The 17,978-nt window shown below is 43.0% G+C and overlaps 1 protein-coding gene across 1 annotated transcript in view; it reads left to right on the plus strand.

Moving 5' to 3' along the window:
- The window catches only part of FAM227A (family with sequence similarity 227 member A), a 78,368-nt gene extending 65,705 nt beyond the window's left edge, over positions 1–12,663 (plus strand). Inside the window, exons 14-16 of the mRNA XM_007454108.1 lie at positions 3,845–4,002; positions 5,733–5,885; positions 12,513–12,663. Of these exons, the coding sequence (XP_007454170.1) occupies positions 3,845–4,002; positions 5,733–5,885; positions 12,513–12,663 (462 nt within the window). The remainder of the gene's footprint in view (positions 1–3,844; positions 4,003–5,732; positions 5,886–12,512) is intronic.
- The last annotated feature ends 5,315 nt before the right edge of the window (positions 12,664–17,978 follow it).

The following is a 17,978-nucleotide window of genomic DNA, read 5'->3' on the forward strand; positions in this document are numbered from 1 at the left end:
ATGTGAGGGCTCTCCTCAATTTTTTTTTTTTTTTTTTTGACCACGCTCTGCGGCTTGCAGGATCTTAGTTCCCCGACCAGGGATTGAACCTGGGCCCGGCAGTGAAAGCGCAGAGTCCTAACCACTGGACCGCCAGGGAATTCCCTCCTCAAATATTTTAAGGACTGTTATGTAACACACAGTCTGGAGGGAGATGGGTTGGAATTACAGAGCGTTAGATTTTTATCTAGAGGAAGAAAGAACTTCATAGGAGTCCAAGCTGCTGTCATTTTAAACCAGCTCTACCCTCCGGCTTGGCTGCGGACTGTCTGCTGGTTCCTGTTCCACTCTGGCTCTCAAACCATGTCATTCCTCTTGCCGGGTCTCTGATGCCAACCCCTTTACTCTAGCTCCTGCTCTGCTTTCTACCTGCCTCTTGGAGCTGAGGTTCCAGAACGACTGTCCTCTTGCCTAGTGGCTTGTCTTTGCCCAGTGCTATGGCTCTGAGCCAGCCCTTTCCCTGGGAGGAGAAACTGGATGCTTACTGACAATGGAACTGGATGTTTCAGGAGGCAGTGTATTCCTCGTTTCCAGAGTTAGGGAAGCAAAAATGGGCAAGTACCTACTGAGAATATTATTGAAATGATGTGTATCAGTTGGGATTCTTTGCTTACAAGTAACAAAATATGCCAACTTGAGCAAACACTGCAAGAACATTGAGTAGCTGAACAGTGTGAAAATCGGTCCAGGGACCAGGAGGAGAATCAAGGCAGTTGCAACCCTTGAACCAGCTTTTCAAGGTGACATCTCTGGTATGGGTGAACTCCCGTGTGTTTTCAGTCTATATTTCACCCCACTCAGGACTCAAAATCCCAGAAACCGGAGTTTTGATTGACCAAGCTTATCTCAGGTGCTCTGGCTCTAACTGGGTGGATGAGAGAAAGGCTCTGGCTGGCAGAGCCTACAAAGACTTCTAAGGCTCACTCCTGTGGCTCACATGGGGAGCAAGACATTTGATTTAAAGTCCTTCAAGCCCAGATGCAGTAGAGGGCAAGTAAACTCCCCCAAACACGCAAGAATTGGGGGTTGTTAGCAAAAGGAGAATGGGTACTGGGCAACTGAAAGGACAGCACTTGGATAAATGTGGAACTAGATTAGTGGTTCTAGATCTTTGGACTCTTCTAGACTTGGAAAAACTTTTTTTTTTCCCACTAAATAAGTTCATTTAAACAAAATGACTGCTATCTGGTATCATCATCATTTCATAAAAGAAAGGTCATTAATGTAAAAAAGTAGAAAGACAATCTCAGAATAAAAGAGAGTCCATAAGTGAATAAATTTCCTTTAGGTCATGGAATTCCCTGTTGGTGCAGTGGTTAGGACTCTGTGCTTCCACTGTAGGGGCACAAGTTCGATCCCTGGTCAGGGAACTAAGATCCTACAAGCTGCATGGCGGCAGCCAAAAAACAAAAAAAAAAATTACTTTAGGTCAGATTTATTACAATGTTTTTGTTGTTGTTGTTTTCTTTTTGCGGTATGCAGGCCTCTCACTGTTGTGGCCTCTACCGTTGCGGAGCACAGGCTCCGGACGCACAGGCCCAGCGGCCATGGCTCACGGGCCCAGCCGCTCCACGGCATGTGGGATCTTCCCGGACCGGGGCACGAACCCGTGTCCCCTGAATCGGCAGGCGGACTCTCAACCACTGCGCCACCAGGGAACCCCTACTATTACCATGTATTTTTCCTTGTTTCCCTCATTTTGCTGGAGACCATTGAACACAGACTGGCCCCCATTTGGAGATGGGCTTTTAGGAATCATTGAACTAAATGATCTATAGGTGTTCTACTAACCCCAAGTTTCTGTGATTCCAGTGGGATCTTGCTATAGAATAGTGGTTCTCAACTGGGGACAGTTTTGCCCCCTAGGAGACATTTGGCCATGGCTGGAGACATTTCTGGTTGTCTGGGGGTGAGGGGCAGAGTACTACTAGCATCTCTTGGGTAGAGACCACGGAGGCCACTTGATGCCCTACAATGCACAGGACAGTCTCCCACAACAAATCCGGCCCCAAATGTCAAAGTGCCAAGGTTGAGAGACCCTGCTATCCATAGAGGAAATCTCATTAAGCAATTAAAATGAATAGGACAGAGAAGAGTGTGGTTAGGTGCTGCTGCTGCAGCAGCCTTCACTCGTGAGACAGAATTTTTGTCTCGTTAGATTATAACCGCTGCTTCCAAATAAAACGTATTTTTTAAAAAATACAAAAGAAGCACATAATCACCACTGACATTTTGGCAAAAGGCAGAGAAATATAAGGAAGGAAAGCAGATTACTCTCAGCCCCTGCCTGTTCTCTTTCCTGATCTGTGTTTCCTCTTGGCTGTCTATTAGCATCTCAAATACAGCACATCCAAAACAGACCTCTTGATTTTCCTGCCCTGTCAACCTCTTCCTCCCCACATCTTCCCAGCTGGGAAACTGGCACCTAACCCTTTAGAGTCACCCTTGACTCCTCTCTTTCTCACACCTACATCGACTCCATCAGCAAATCCTGCCAATTCTGCTTTCATAGTATGTTGCAGATTCCATCACTTCTCACCCCTCCCCATTCCCAGCCCCAGCACTGCCTCAACCACGGCAGAGGCCTCCCAAGTGCTCTTCTAGTGTCCACGCTTACCCACTGCAGTCATTTCTCCACACATCAGTTAAAGTGATCTTTTTTTTTTTCATTTGTATTTTTTGGCCATGCCATGTGGCATGTAGGATCTTAGTTCCCCAGCAGGGATTGAACCCACACTCCCTGCATTGAAATCACAGAATCTTAACCACTGGACCGCCAGGGAAGTCCCAGTTAAAGGGATCTTTAGAAAAAATTAATCAGATGTACCCCAGCTCAAAACCTTCCAGTGGCTTCCATCACACATAGAAAATCCTAACTTCTTCCTGTGGCCCAAAGACCCCGCTCTTTCTTCAGCCTCATCATTTGTTCTCATTTGAGCCGTGCGGGCCTGGTTTCTGTCCCTCAGCCACACCAAGCTCCTGTCTGTCCTGGGGTCTCCTGCACTTGCTGTCCCCTTTGCCTGGAACATCGCACAGATCTTCCTTCCATCATTCAGGGTCTGCTGGGATCGCTCCTCCTCAGGGAAGCCCTCCCTGACCTCCCCATGGAAAAGATCCCTCTCCTCGCCAGTCTCCCATCCCACCACCCACACCCCTTGCCCTACTTGATTCTTACCTAAAGCCCTTATTATCCCATAGTATCATGTTATTCTTTTACTTGTTGATTTGTTTATTGTTTTTCTCTCAACTATGATACAAGCTCCGTGAGGGCTAGAATTTGTCTTATTCTCGGCTGAAAAGCCAGTGTCTAGATCAGTGTGTACATGCAGTAGTCACCCAATAAATACTTGCTGAATGAATTAACATTTTGGTAACTACGCTTCTAGTCTCTTATCTACCTTTTTTTTTGGTTGATTGATTTCATATAATTATATTCATTTTATATAAAATATATAATATTATCTACCTAATTTTGTATCTTGATTTTTAAAATTACTGTTATATCTGAAACAATGTCTTAGTACCAACTCTTCATAAACAATTTAATAGTGGCATACTGTTGCTTTGGGTAGAGATGTCAACACCTCCTTGAACATTTAGGCTGTTGTAACCTTTTGCTGTAGTAATTGTCACTGCAGTAAACATTATAGTGCCTAAATCTTTTTTTCTTGTGGGTAATTTCCTTAGGATAGCATCCTAAAACTGGAGTTACTAGATAAAGGATATGAGTACCTTTACATTTCTTAATATGTGCCATAAAAATGATAATATCCTTTATTTTTTTTCCTATCTCTTTCCTACTCAGTCTTACCCTGCCTGCAAAAGCCCTGAGATGACTTCAAACCTCTTCAATATTTATGGGAAGAGCCCTCTGATTGTGTACTTCCTCCTGAACTACGCCTCTCTGCAGCAGCCTGGCAAAGACGTGTTGATGGTCAGGAGGGAAAAAACCAAGACCATCCCATATCCTTTCCACCGCGGGCTGGGCACACATTACTCCAGGCCCCTGCTTCCTCTTCCCAGAAGCAGGGGTGAAGAGACAGGCGTCCAGCCCTTAGCACAGCACCTGACACATAGTACGGGCCCATCAGGGGTGACCATTGTTACGAGCCTACGGGTCGGAATCTTGCTCATTTTAATTCCAAATCTGCCTCATGCACTGGCTGAGTGGGACCCTGGGCAAGTCGAATTTCCCTGTGTGCAATAACCTCTTCCTTTCTACCAGAAAGAATGGACTACTTAGGGACTCTAACATATTTTGCAACTCAGTAATGCCTCCTAGATGCTCACTGACCCCACAGTATATATTGATCAGGAATTTTGGTGTCTAGGGGTATGTTTCTTCCAGCACCCTCCTCACACACACCCCTCCCCAGACCCATCAACAAATTCTTGGCCCTGATGACACTTATCCTAAAAATATGGTAAAAAGCTCAGATCTTAAGAAAACAGGTGCGATACGTGTTGGTGTCCTGAGTCTTAACAGTTTACCATAGAGGGTCAGAACATGGAATCAAATAGACCTGGATTCAGGAACCAACTCAACTGCTCACCAGCTGAGTGATCTTAGACAAGTTCCAGCTTCCCTCTGAGCCTCATTTTTTTCATATATAAAATGGAGATAAGAGTACCCACCTCATAGAGTTGTGATGCAGAGAACAGGCACAACAGCGGTAAAGGCTTATTTAGCACAGTGCCCGGCAGGTAACAAATGATTGAATGTTACCTATCAGCATACAGCTCCCCATAAGGAGGAGCTTTCATAAGTAGTTAGGACTTAACTCCTGCCCTAGAGCACTTCATATCCACAAGCGTATTTATATATCTGTAGGCAGAGATTAACAACACACAATTCATAGTACTTTATTGTTTATAAAACGCTTTCCCTTATATCACCTCACTGTTCTGTAAAGACAGTGTAGTGCAGTAGAAGGAGCCTGGGTTGGGGATACACAGCCCTGGATTTGTGTCCCAGCTCAGCAACCCACTGGCTTTAAGATCTCATGTGCACAGCTTAACCTCTAAGCTCAGTATTTTTATCAACTCATTCCTAAAGTGAGGATACTTATACCAAATCAATAGTGTTGTGACCAGGATTAAATGGCATACAGCTGGTACTAAAAAAAATAGTAACTGTCATTATTATCATTAACATCATCTAAGGTAGGTACTATCTATTTTATAGATAAGGAAATGGAGACATAGAGGATGACATAGATTGTCTGATGTCCCACAGCTCGTGATGAGTGTGGCTGAGATTGTGACCAGTTCAGAAGGGGTTGAGGGGTGGTGAAGGTAGAGAGAACTTTTCAACATACAAACCTGAGATGGGGAATGAGGACTGGCCCTGAAAGGAAAGGAGAGTTGGAATCCCTTCCTATTCACCACTGTGATAAGAGAGTAAGAATTTTAGATGATAGTCTAAAATAAGCACTTCCTAGCCCTTCCATCAGCAGGAGGGGAGAAAGACTTGATTAAAAGATGGGGAATGGCCTAGCCATGGAGAGGATAGCTTCTTTCTTTCCCAAGCAGGCCATGGAGTGGTTTCCTGCTCAGATTTCCAGAACCAGGTCGGTTTCCCCATCCTGCTATCACACCCACCTGCTCCCCATGTACTGGACACATCCCACTAATAATAATGCTGAGTCAATACCAACTGACAGTGTGGGGTTTTTCCTCGACATGAAAGCCACTGAGTCCACCCTGACGTACGTTGAGGTCATCAGCCTGACCCTGAGCAACACAAAGAAGCGGAGGGACGACCTCCACCAGCTGAACCGGTTTCACTGGAGCGAGTGGAATCATTTCAGTGCGCACCTGAAGGAGCTGCACAACAACCTCCTCAGGTATTTAAGGGGCCTTCAGGGGAAGAGGCGTGGTTTTGGCATTTGTCTATCGCAACACATCACACTAACTTGTAACTGGGTCCAGCCCTGTAATGACCTGTGACGCGCATTCAGCTTTCTTGTGGTCAGAATGTAAACCCCACGATAACAGAGACCGGATATTTTTTTAAAGTTACTTTTTCCTAACTACAAAAACATTTATGCTCAATGAAAACAAACGAAGAACCTGGAAAAGCACCTACAGGTACACGTTGCCAACATTTTTCTATAAATTCTTCCAATCTTTTTTCCTGGACACATACATCTGGATCTCTGAACAAAAGTAGTAATCGTGCTGTCAGACTATTTGTAGACTTTCCCCCCGCCCATTAGCAGCATATTATGAACATTTTCCTGTGCCTTCTCCCTCTTCAATATTTTTATTCTATTTAGAAATTTTTCAGACCTTTCAGAAAAGTTTAAAGGACAGCGCCATGGACACCATTATGCCCCCACTGCGTTTACCAGTTATTCACACTTTTGCCACATTTTCCTTCTCTCTCTAATAATTAGGTCAAATAAAAATTTCCCCAGTTGTGCCCAAAGTACCATTTTTGGTTTTACTTGCTGCTCCAGGATCCAGTCAAGGATCCAATACCTGGAGGTATTGTATTTTGACGTTCTCTTTGGTGTCTTTTAGTCTATGATAGTGCCCTGGCCCCCAGCTGTGTTATTATTATTATAATTATTTTTTATGACATGGGCTTTCTTGAAAAGCTCAAGCCACGTTCTGGATTTTTCTGATTATTTCTTCAGGGTATCATTTAACTTGTTCCAGTTGATCTCATATTTCCTATAAGATGGACATTGGATCTGTACTAGAGGATTGATTAGATTCAGGTTAAGTCTTTTTGCCAAGAATACTTCACAGAGACCTTGTAAATTCATGTTACACCTCATTAGGAGAAACTTAAAGTCGGGTTGCCCCACTGCTTATTTAAGGTGGTCTCTGCCAGAGTTCTCCATTGTAAGCCTACATTTTTGCCTTTCTAATTAGTCAGTAATGAATGGTGTGATTCTTTGAGACTGTGAATATGCTTTCCCAACAACATTCATCCAGTGGTTTTAACATCCACCCATGGTCTTTACCTGAATCAGTTGTTACATTTGGGGCTGCAAAATAGTGATTTTCTACGTCTACTATTCCTCCTGCTTTTATTAGCTGGCTTTTTTTTTTTTTTTTTTTTTTAGGTAAAAAGGAGCTCACCTTCTTTTTTCACTCTTTGTCTCTCATGTCTTCTCTGCCTGCCCCCATAACTCTTTCATGTGGCCACCGTGAAAGAGAAGCTTGAGGAGTATCTGAGAAAGGAGAAGGGGATTTTCATGGCTGGATTAGACCAGAACTGGTCACTTTGTTATCCAAAACAAAACTGGATTCAGTTTGCCGGGGAGAAAGGGGGAAATTGCTATTGGCTAGACAGCCATCTATATCTGCCATAATATGAGGGAAAGAAAAATATGAACTCATAGATAAATACTTTGTTATGCAAAGTGATACAGTGAAGTTATTTCTAAAATGTGCTGGGACACAGACAAACAACACATACACACACACTTGTTAAGCACCAGCACAGAAATGCGGGTCAGCCTAAACTTTCATCAAAAGATGATTGGTTAAATAAACTATCAGACGTCCATACTCTGCAGCCAAAAACATGGTGATGTTGATCTATTTCTATTTTACAAGGAAAGATGGTCACAACACATTAATGGCCCCCAAGTCACGTTATAAAATGATGTGTATAAATAGGCACAGTTGTTTATCCTTATTTTACAGATGTGGAAGCTGAGGTCAAAGGACAGAACCTTAGCGGGCAACGTTAGAGCATAGAGTATGGGGTAGAGGGAGAAGGAATGACCAGAAGGAAGGAGGAGAGCTTATATATAAAGGCAGACCAACAGAGAATGAAGCTGAGAGAAGGGGAGGTAGTAATTAGCGGTGTGAGTGCCAGGCACAGAAACTTGGGGCTGAGACAGGTTTGGTACTTTGGTAGAGAGAGCAGTCAGACACTAGAACATGGGACGTTAAGGGGAAGGTATGAGCCCCCATGTGGGGGTGGGAGGGGGGAATAACTAGGAGGCAGAGGAACAAAATTCTGAATCAAAAGGCAAGGTTGGATGGTAACTGGGCTATTTAAAAATAAGGTGGAAGACTCAAGCCTATATGAAGAGGGAGAGATTGGAGGTGCGGGTGAGGGAGGAGAAGGTCACGGAGGGTTAAGGGAGAGCGCACAGGAATTGCTGTTTAGGGCTCTTTGCTTCTGCCTCTGTTACTGTAGTTCATTATGCTATTTGTTCTGTAGTTCATTGTCCCAGCAAATATTTTCAGCACCTTCTATGCACCAGGCATTTTATTTTGTTTACCAAACATTGTTTTGTAATGTCTGTCTCTTCCAATAGTTGTAACAATTCTTGAGGGTGGGACCCATGAATGGCAGAGGCTACAGCGGAATATAGGCTTTTTCACTCACTAGCTCTGTGATATTTGATCTGTCACATAGGTCATTTAGCTTCAGTTTCTTTGTTGACTTAATGAAGATAGTATTTCCTACTTTGTAGGGTTGTATTGATCAAATAAAATAAGGCATGTAAAGCCTTTTCATAACCAAGCCCACAGTAAATGATTGTATAAATTAGAATTAGATTTGGCTTCAAGTGACAGAAGAGCACAAAATAGTGGGTAAAACAAGACACAAATCTATTTCTCTCATTCACAAGGAGTCCAGTAGATATGGCAGTTCAGAGTGTCAGGGATCCAAGCTCCTTTTATCTTATTGCTCCATAGTCCTCAGCCTCATGTTCCAATATGGCTGCTCAAGCTCCAGCCATCAGGTCCACATTCCAGCCAGTAGGAAGGAAGATGGACTTCCTCCTGGAAGTCACAAATACACCTTCCATTTTCATTCCATTTGCCAGAACTTAGCCCCATAGCCACACCCAGCTGTGGCATTAACAAGGCAAAAATAGTTTAGGGTTAACATTAAATTCATATAGAATATTCAAGATTAAGCCTACAGAGGGAATTCCCTGGTGGTCCAGTGGTTAGGACTCTGCTTTCACTGCCAAGGGCCCGGGTTCAATTCCTGGTTGGGGAACTAAGATCCCTCAAGCCACATGGCGTGGCTGAAGAAAAAACAGATTAAGCCTACAGAATATTTATTTCAGAAATATATAAGGAAATCCTTCTTTATTTTATTTATTTTTTTTTTTTTGCGGTACACGGGCCTCTCACTGTTGTGGCCTCTCCCCCCGCGGAGCACAGGCTCCGGACGCGCAGGCTCAGCGGCCATGGCTCACGGGCCCAGCCGCTCCGCGGCACGTGGGATCCTCGCGGACCGGGGCACGAACCCGTGTCCCCTGCATCGGCAGGCGGACTCTCAACCACTGCGCCACCAGGGAAGCCCAGGAAATCCTTTTTTAATAACGACATCCTTATCAGGTGAATTATAGTAAAGATTTTTTAAGTCAGGAGAAACTTTGTAATTATGTGTTAGCAGTTACATTGCCAAATACATCCACTTTTTGTTAGATAAGGTGTTATCAAGAAACTCAGCATGGCTTCTGTTAATAAAGTGATTCTCAAAGTTTTGTCTCTAGAAAAAACTGGTGGCCTTAAAATACATCTGTGTTGTTAGACATCAGGGCAGGGCTACCCTTGAGAAAGTAGGGTATGACTGAGCAGGGGTATGAGGGGGCTTCTAGGGGGCTGGCAATGTTCTGTTTTCTTGATCTGGGAGCTGGTTACATGGATGTGCTCAGTACATGAAATCTCCTTGAGGTGCACATTTAGAGTTTGTGCACGCTTTGGTATGTATGTTATACTTCAAGAAACTTTTAAAAAATGGTGACCATCTACATCCACCAATTTAAAGGACATGCAGAGCTCAGAGGACCTTGTCAAGCACTCCAGGGTTGCAATTGGCAAATCCAGAATGGGAAATTCTGTAGGACAAATAACCTGGTTTCTTCAGTACATAAAAAGCAAGGAAAATAAAAGAGGGAGGTGCTGTTATTGTTTAGAAGATACTGGAGAGATATGTTAATCAAAACATTGTTTGGATTCTGACTTAAATCAACCGCTTGAGATAATTATCTCAATTATGAAATAACTGGGGAAATTTGAACACTGACTTGGTTTTAGATGATATTAAGAAATTCCTTTTATTGGTATATTCCCTTTTTTTTTTTTTTTTTTTCCCTGTTTTCATCCAAGTCCCCATCCCTCCACCCCGTGCCTCTGGTAGCCACAAATCTGATCTCTTTTTTCTATGAGTTTATTTTTTTATTTTATTTTTAAATTTTTTTTCCTGTACGCGGGCCTCTCACTGCTGTGGCCTCTCCCGTTGCGGAGCACAGGCTCCGGACGCGCAGGCTCAGCGGCCATGGCTCACGGGCCCAGCCGCTCCGCGGCATGTGGGATCTTCCCGGACCAGGGCACGAACCCGTGTCCCCTGCATCGGCAGGTGGACTCTCAGCCACTGCGCCACCAGGGAAGCCCTGTATATTCCCTTTTTTAAAGACATTATAATAGTTTTGTGGTTATGTTTTAAGAATCATGTCTTAAAGAGATACATAATGAAGTGTTTATGGATGAAATGACATGGTGTCTGGGATGTGCCTTAAAATAACCCATTTGGGATGGGAGGCAAAGGAAGTAACAGATGAATCAAGACTGACTTCAGATTGATAACTAACTAATGAAGCAAGATAATGGGTGAATGATGTTAATTATACAATTTTCTTTACTTTTATAAATGTTTAAATTTTTGAACACTATCTTTTTTTTTTTTTTTAACGGTGGCCCTAACAAGATCAAAAGGTGACAAATGCCCATGTGCAATAGTATTGATACTTGTAGGTGGGCTAGGACTCTTTGGGGACATCAATTACCACTTGTTCCCCTAATGTAGCGTGTCAGCTGGGAGCACTGCCATTGACATTGGGCAGACCAAAGCTGTAGGAACAGCTCTGTTTCACCCTCAGTATGATTTAGGTCCATCATTTAGCCCATGTGAGGCTTGGATACCTCATCTACAAAACAGGAACACTACTCACAGAGTAGTTGTGTAGGTTAAAGGAGATGTCGAGCTTAGTGCCTGGCTCACAGGAAGTGCTCAGAAAATGACAGCTATTAGAGGTAATACGTGTGACCCCCACACCATGAAGAGTGCAGGGACCAAAACAGCACTGGGTCTTGGAGTTGGAAAGTTTGCCACTGGGGACGCCTAGCGAGCAGTCTCCCTTAGAAAAGGCGACCCAGCAGCTGTTTTGCTGGGGTCTCTGCTCTAGGTGGAGGAAGAGCCTAGCTGGCACATGCGGATGGAGCTGTACAGTGAAGGAGCGGGGTCAGTTGCTGCTGCAGAACTTAGTTTCCTTGTGAGTCCAGAGCCCTGATTCTTAAACTTGCATGGGGGCAAAGCACCTGCAATTCAAAATGCCCTTTGCAGAGTTTTATGAAACGTTTCAACATTATGATTCTCTCATACAAGCTAAAGATGCTTCTACTAGTGGAAAATAGGAGCCTAAGACATGTATAGACTTCAACAAATCAGGAAATGACAATATAGAAAATATTATCAAGGAATTATGACCAAGTTTTCCTGTTAGAAAATGTCATCATAGCAAGGACAAATGCAGTTCGCTGCTTGTTCTTTGTCTCTCCACTGCAAGCAGAAGCAGGCTTCAAAAGGTTAAGAAAAAGTTGTGGCAGAAGATGACCAAAATGAGAATTTTGTGTCAACACAATTTTTTCCTTTGACTTGGGGAAAGACCCTCACTGTTGGAATAACCACTGGTTTAGGCCAAGTTCAACACTAGTTTCTTAACACCAGTCTTTCTACATCTATTCTGCAGCAGCAAAGAAGTATATGACAGCATCTTAATTCACTTGAATGTATATTTATTGTTTTTTGGCTGCCTTGAATGACCATAACCTGCTTCTTCATCGAGTGGAGGTCCACTCACATTTCACAGATCAGCTGGTATATTTTCCAGTTCAGCATTTCCGTTGAGCACCCGAAACGTATCTGAACATGCTCCACTGAAAACCTTCTCCTATAATAACAGCAGCAGCAGCAAGCAACATTAATTGAGCACTTCCTATGTACCAGGCACTGTGCTAATCGCTTGACCTATGGTAACTCAATTAATCCTCACCACTACCATAGGTTCTATTATATTACCATGTTGAGATGAGTACACTGGCAAGGAGAGGTTAAGTAACTTGCCCAAGAACACACAGCAAATGGCAGAGCCCCAAATTGAATTGAGCCTGCCCTCAAGCTCATGCTTCAGCTTTCTCTCAGATCGTTGGTTTTCCTCACCTGTCTTCCTAATTTGAGTATGATCCATTGAGTCAGGGACCACATCTTATTCCCCTGTGTCCCCCAGGGCTATATGACTCCCATCACATAGCAGGGGCTCAGTGACTGAGTTGCTGCTGTGCGGCCAGCTTTCTGCTTCAGTCAGTTGCTCTTGACAGATGTAATGAATGAATTGGTAAATATTTGCCTCTCTTTTCATGTGAAAATAGAGTGAAACGCTGACTCTTTAGTCTTTTTCCATGTGTCTTTGTGATTTTCCCCACAGGGAGGTGAAGAATATTGATCAAAGAGCAAAAGACAAAAAACAGGCGAACCACATGTTCATCCAGCCTTCAACCTTCATTGAGGACTCCCCTGAAAAGAAATCTAGAAGAAGCCATCAGAGGGAGATTGCGTTTCTTTTGAGGTTTGTTTGAACGAAGACCATGGGAAAAGTAGAAATGTGAACACTTCAGGAATTCTTAATACGTGGAAAAGTATACATAAAAGTCCACTCACTTTTATGTGTTAGTCACTCAACTCTCACTTTATTTTTATTATTATTAATGGTAGTAGTAAGAGCTACCAATGACTTTTTATTTCCTCTATGCGAAGCATTTGTACTTTACGAAGTGTATTGAGTCAGAGCTCATAGGTTGCAAGTGCCAGGAAACCAGCTCAAACCAGCTTGAGTGGAAGGAAAATCTCGTGGCTTCAGTAACTGGGAAGGCCACATTCAGGCTGGCTGCAGCCACGATGGACCTTAGGGCTCAATGATATTTTCAGATTCTCTCCCTTTCCTTCTTGACCTCTTTGCCTCTATGTGCTGGCTTGCTTTTCAAGCTGCCCCTGCCCTCAAAGAAAGAAAGAGGGCCAAGAAATGCCCCAACCCTATGTCCTTACAAGTGCGTGACCTAAAAGGAATAGGGACACCCTCTCCCAGCCTCCATAAACCAAAAAGCCTCAATAAAAGTCTCTGATGGTGATGCCAAAAGCTCAGCCTCTGTACACTGGTGCCGAATTGAATCTCTGAGACAGAGTTTTGGGTAAAGTAGAAAATAAGAGATTTATTGCTTTGTCAGGCAAAGGAGGACACAGAGGGCTCCTGCCCTCGAAACTGTGTGTCCCAACCCGGGAGGATTTGATGAGGAGTTTTATAGCAGTAGTTCAAGGGCAGCGTCGCTGACAAGATCAGAGTGTGCGCAGGGCCTGCACTCCCTTAATCTCATCTCAGGTCTCCTAATCTTGATGAGCTTCTATGGTCCCCTTAATCTTGCCTCAGGTGGTTTCTCATCTGCTCTTCTGACCTTTGGAACTCAGGGAAGGTCATGGAGGCTGGAGTCTTGCCTACAAGAAAGAGGGGACAAAAAGGCTTTTGTGCCCAGGAGCCCCACAGGGCCCTTCTCGGTTTCAATGGCTCTGCTTGGTTCATGGTTCCACACATCCCTTCTGCACCAACACTGTGTTCAGGAAGAGGCAGTGCTATTACTAGCCAGACCTGACCGTCCCTGCGGCCTGAGAGAACAAGGCAAAGTCAGTGACATGGGGTAGAATTGGTGAGATGCCATCAGACAAAAACAACATGCCCAGTTTATTTGTATCTCAACAAAACCCTATTAGATAGCATAACACCCATGTTACTGAATAGAAAACTGAGGCACAGAGAAGCCAAGTAAACATTGGCTGAAGACCTACTATGCCAGGCACTAAGGATGCAAAGAAATAAATAAGTTAAAGTTCTTGCCCTCAAGGGCTCATAGTATAGAAGAAGGAAAAAGATATGGAAATAGATAATATGCAACAAATGGCATAGGTCCTAAGAGAGGACTTCAAAAGAGAACAGAGTAGGGAGCAGTCAGTTCTTTATATTTGCTAGGCAAGCAGGGAGGGGAAGAATGGGCTGGAACTCTAGGCAGAGAGATGTTCAAGCCAATTTGCAGAGCTAAAAGTTACCAGACTGCAGCTGGGTCTGGCTGATTAGAGAGTGAGGGAGAGTTGAGGCAATGAGGGGCATCAGAGGGTCTCACATGCCACCTTCTAGATTCCACCGTCCTGTAGTGCATAGGCATCCAAGAGTCTACAGAATTATAATTTTCAATTCTGGAATTTACATCCATTATTCTAAATAACATGCTTACATATGTATTTCTTGATTTCCTTTTAGACGTTATCTGTTGATAAGGTTTTCCAGATTGTTAAAAGCTATCAAAAACCAAGCAGCATCATTTTCCATATTCTCAAATGTATCACATATATTCTATGTATATCATATTAATATATTCTGTTAGGTAACGTGATCATAACCAGGACAGATGCAGTTAGCTGCTTGTCCTTTTTCTCTCCATTGTAAGCAGATGTAGACTCCTAAGGTTAAGAAAAAGCTGTGGCAGAAGATCCTGAAAGTGAGAATATATTCTGATAATTTCTTCTTCATCTTTTTAATCTTGGAGTTCTCCTTCTCAGGCCCTCATCCTCCTCCAGTCTGGACTGGTGTGCTCAAGGTCTGCTCTCAGTTATCATTTTGGGGCTTCTTTTCACCATTATCCTAGGGCTTCCCTTAGTCAACTTCACTTTGTTGGAGTCTCCCAGGTCACATGTCTTTCTCTTTCTTGTTTACTCATTTTGCTGGAGCACATCTTCCAGTAACTCTCAAGGGAAAGGTACGTAGCAAGTTTTTGTAGTCTTTACATGTCCAAAATGACTTTGCTCTTGATTAATATTTGACAAATGTTTTGCTGGGAATAAAATTCTAAGTTCAAAGTCAATATTCCACAGAATTTTGAAAACATTTATTTTCCTACCTTCTAGTTTTGCTGTTGAAAAATTTGATTCCGTTCTGATTCCTATGGTCTTGTATGTCACCTCCACCCTCCCCACCCCCAACCCCCATGGGAGTTTTTAGGATATTGTCTTTCTCCCTATTATTCTGATGTTTCACAATCATGTATGTGCCTTGGTATGACTCTTTTTCTTAATATGTTTCATTGGGATTGGGAAGCCATCTCAAACTGGAGAGTAGTGTCCTTCAATTCTGAGAATTTTTCTTTTATTATTTCTTTGGTAATTTTCTTCCCTTTATTTTCTTAGCTCTGTTTTTCTGGAGCTGTTATACTCAGTTGTTATACCTCCTGGACTGATTCTCTAATTTTCTTATTTTTATTCTCCTCTTGGCATCTGTATGAATTTCTGTCCTACTTTCGAGAGGAGTCTCTACATTTTACCTTCAAATGACTTCTTTTAATTTTTAAAATTCTACTGTAGTATTAATTTCCTAGAGTGAGGTCTTTCTTATATTTTGGTTGTTCCTTTCTCATAGCATTCTATTCTTTTTCATGGGTGCAATATTTTCATCTATTACTGAGAACATTAATCTTTATTTTTAAAGTTTCTGACCCTCATTTTATTTCTGTGGGTTCCTTTTCTTGGGTACCTTTTTACATTTTTTCACTGTTTTCTTGTTTTGAACTCTCACCTTTGAACTCCCATCATTTAGTTGGCTGCGCTGGGTCTTAGTTGCGGCACGCGGGAATCTTTTTTTTTTTTTTTTTTTAGTTGCGGCATGCGGGATCTTTAATTGTGGCATGAGAACTCTTAGTTTTAGGTTCACTCTTAGTTGCAGCATGTGGGATCTAGTTCCCTGACCAGGGATGGAACCTCGGCCCCCTGCACTGGGAGCACAGTCTTGGCCATTGGACTACGAGGGAAGTCCCCTGGGCTGTCTTTAGATTTAGGACTGAGGCTCTAAAAAGCTGACAGTAGAAGTTGGTATCAGTGGTCATGGCTTCTCAGTTGGTTGGCTTTATTTTTTCTCATGATCAGGAAGCAAGCCAGCTTTCTCATTTGAGAGACTCAAATATCAGCGTCTGCGCTCTTTTCTCAGAAGCCATTCAGTTTCTTAGGAGAAGAATCTTCCAATCATTTGCCTGTGGGACATATGCCTGGCTAATGGCATTCTGCAAACAGAGGAAAGGAAAGGGGGGTAAAGATCCTGCATTTAGTAGAGCCAACTTCCGCTTAACTATTTTTATTTTCTACTGATCTACTATGCCCAAGACTGTAGCCTCTTTATTTTAATTTCCCCAGAAAGAAAAACAAAAGCACAAGAAAAACTTCCAATTTTCATTTGACTCTCAGAACAATTCTTTGATGTAATATATAAATTAGGATTTTATTTAGTCATATTTAACAGAAAAATTAAAAATAACAATGGCCCAAAGGTTGATTCTCACATATAAAAGAAGTCTGAAGGTAGATGATATAGCCTGATACAGTGTTTCAGGGGCTTCAGGGAGCCAGGCTCCACCATCCTAGCCCTTGGTATCCTTCCTCTGGGACTTCCATGGTCCACCAAGATGGCTGCTGGAGTTCCAGGCAACCTGTCTGTTTTCCAGACCAGAAACTATAAGAAGGAAGGGAAGAAGAGGGCTAAGGTCATTCTCAATCTCTGTCTCTCGGTCCCTCTCTCTCTTTCTTTAAATATATTTTTAGAGGAGTTTTACGTTCACAGGAAAATTTAGAGTAAGGTACAGATGTTTCCCATGCACTCTTGCCCCACCACACGCAGAGCCACCCCCCATTATGGACTTTCCCCACCAGAGTGGTATATTTGTTACAACTGATGAACCCACAGTGACACATTATAGTCACTCAAAGTCCATAGTTTACGTTAGAGTTCACCCTTGGTGTTATACATCCTATGAGTTAAGACAAATGTATAATGACATGTATCTATCATTATAGTATCATACAGAGTGTTTTCACTGCCCTAAAAATCCTCTGTGCTACTCTTATTCATCCCTCCCTTCATCAAAACCCTGACAACCACTGACCTGTTTATTGTCTCCATAGTTTTGCCTTTTCCAGAATATCATATAGATGGAATCATACAGAATACAGCCTTTTCAGATTGGCTTCTTTCACTTGGTAATATGCATTTTAGGTTGCTCCATGTCTTTTCATAGCTTGGTAGCCCATTTCTTTTTAGGACTAAATAATATTACATTATCTGGAGGTACCATAGTTCATCTCTTCACCTACTGAAGGATGTCTTGGTTGCTTCCAAATTTTGGCAAGTATGAATAAAGCTGCTATAAATATCCGTGTGCAGGGTTTTGTGTGGATATAAGTTTTCGACTCTTTGGGTAGATACTAACGAGTGTGATTGCTGGATCCTTTGGTAAGAGGATCTGTATACATTTAGTTTTGTAAGAAACTATCAATCTGTCTTCTAAAGTGGATGTACCATTTTGCATTCCCACCAGCAATGAATGAGAGGTCCTCTTGCTCCACATTTAGTGTTGTCAGTGTTCTGGATTTTGGCCATAATAGGTGTGTAGTGGTATCTCATGGTTGCTTTAATTTGCATTTCCATGATGATGTGATGTGGAGCATGTTTTCATACACTTATTTGCAATCTGTATATCTTCTTTGGTGAGGTATCTGTTAAGATCTTTGGGGGCTTCTCATTGTGGTGGCTTCTCTTGTTGTGGAGCACGGGCTATAGGCGCTCGGGCTTCAGTAGTCACAGCACGCAGGTTTCAGTAGTTCCGGCACGTGGGCTCAGTAGTTGTGGCGCATGGGCTCAGTAGTTGTGGCTCTTGGGCTCCAGAGCACAGCCTCAGCAGTTGTGGCTCACAGGCTTAGTTGCTCCGCAGCATGTGGGATCTTCCCAGACCAGGGATTGAACCCGTGTCCCCTGCATTGGCAGGTGGGTTCTTAACCACTGCACTACCGGGGAAGTCCCTTTGGCCCA

The sequence above is a fragment of the Lipotes vexillifer genome, unplaced genomic scaffold (assembly GCF_000442215.2).
Source record: "Lipotes vexillifer unplaced genomic scaffold, Lipotes_vexillifer_v1.1 scaffold382, whole genome shotgun sequence".
Lineage (NCBI taxonomy): Eukaryota > Metazoa > Chordata > Mammalia > Artiodactyla > Lipotidae > Lipotes > Lipotes vexillifer.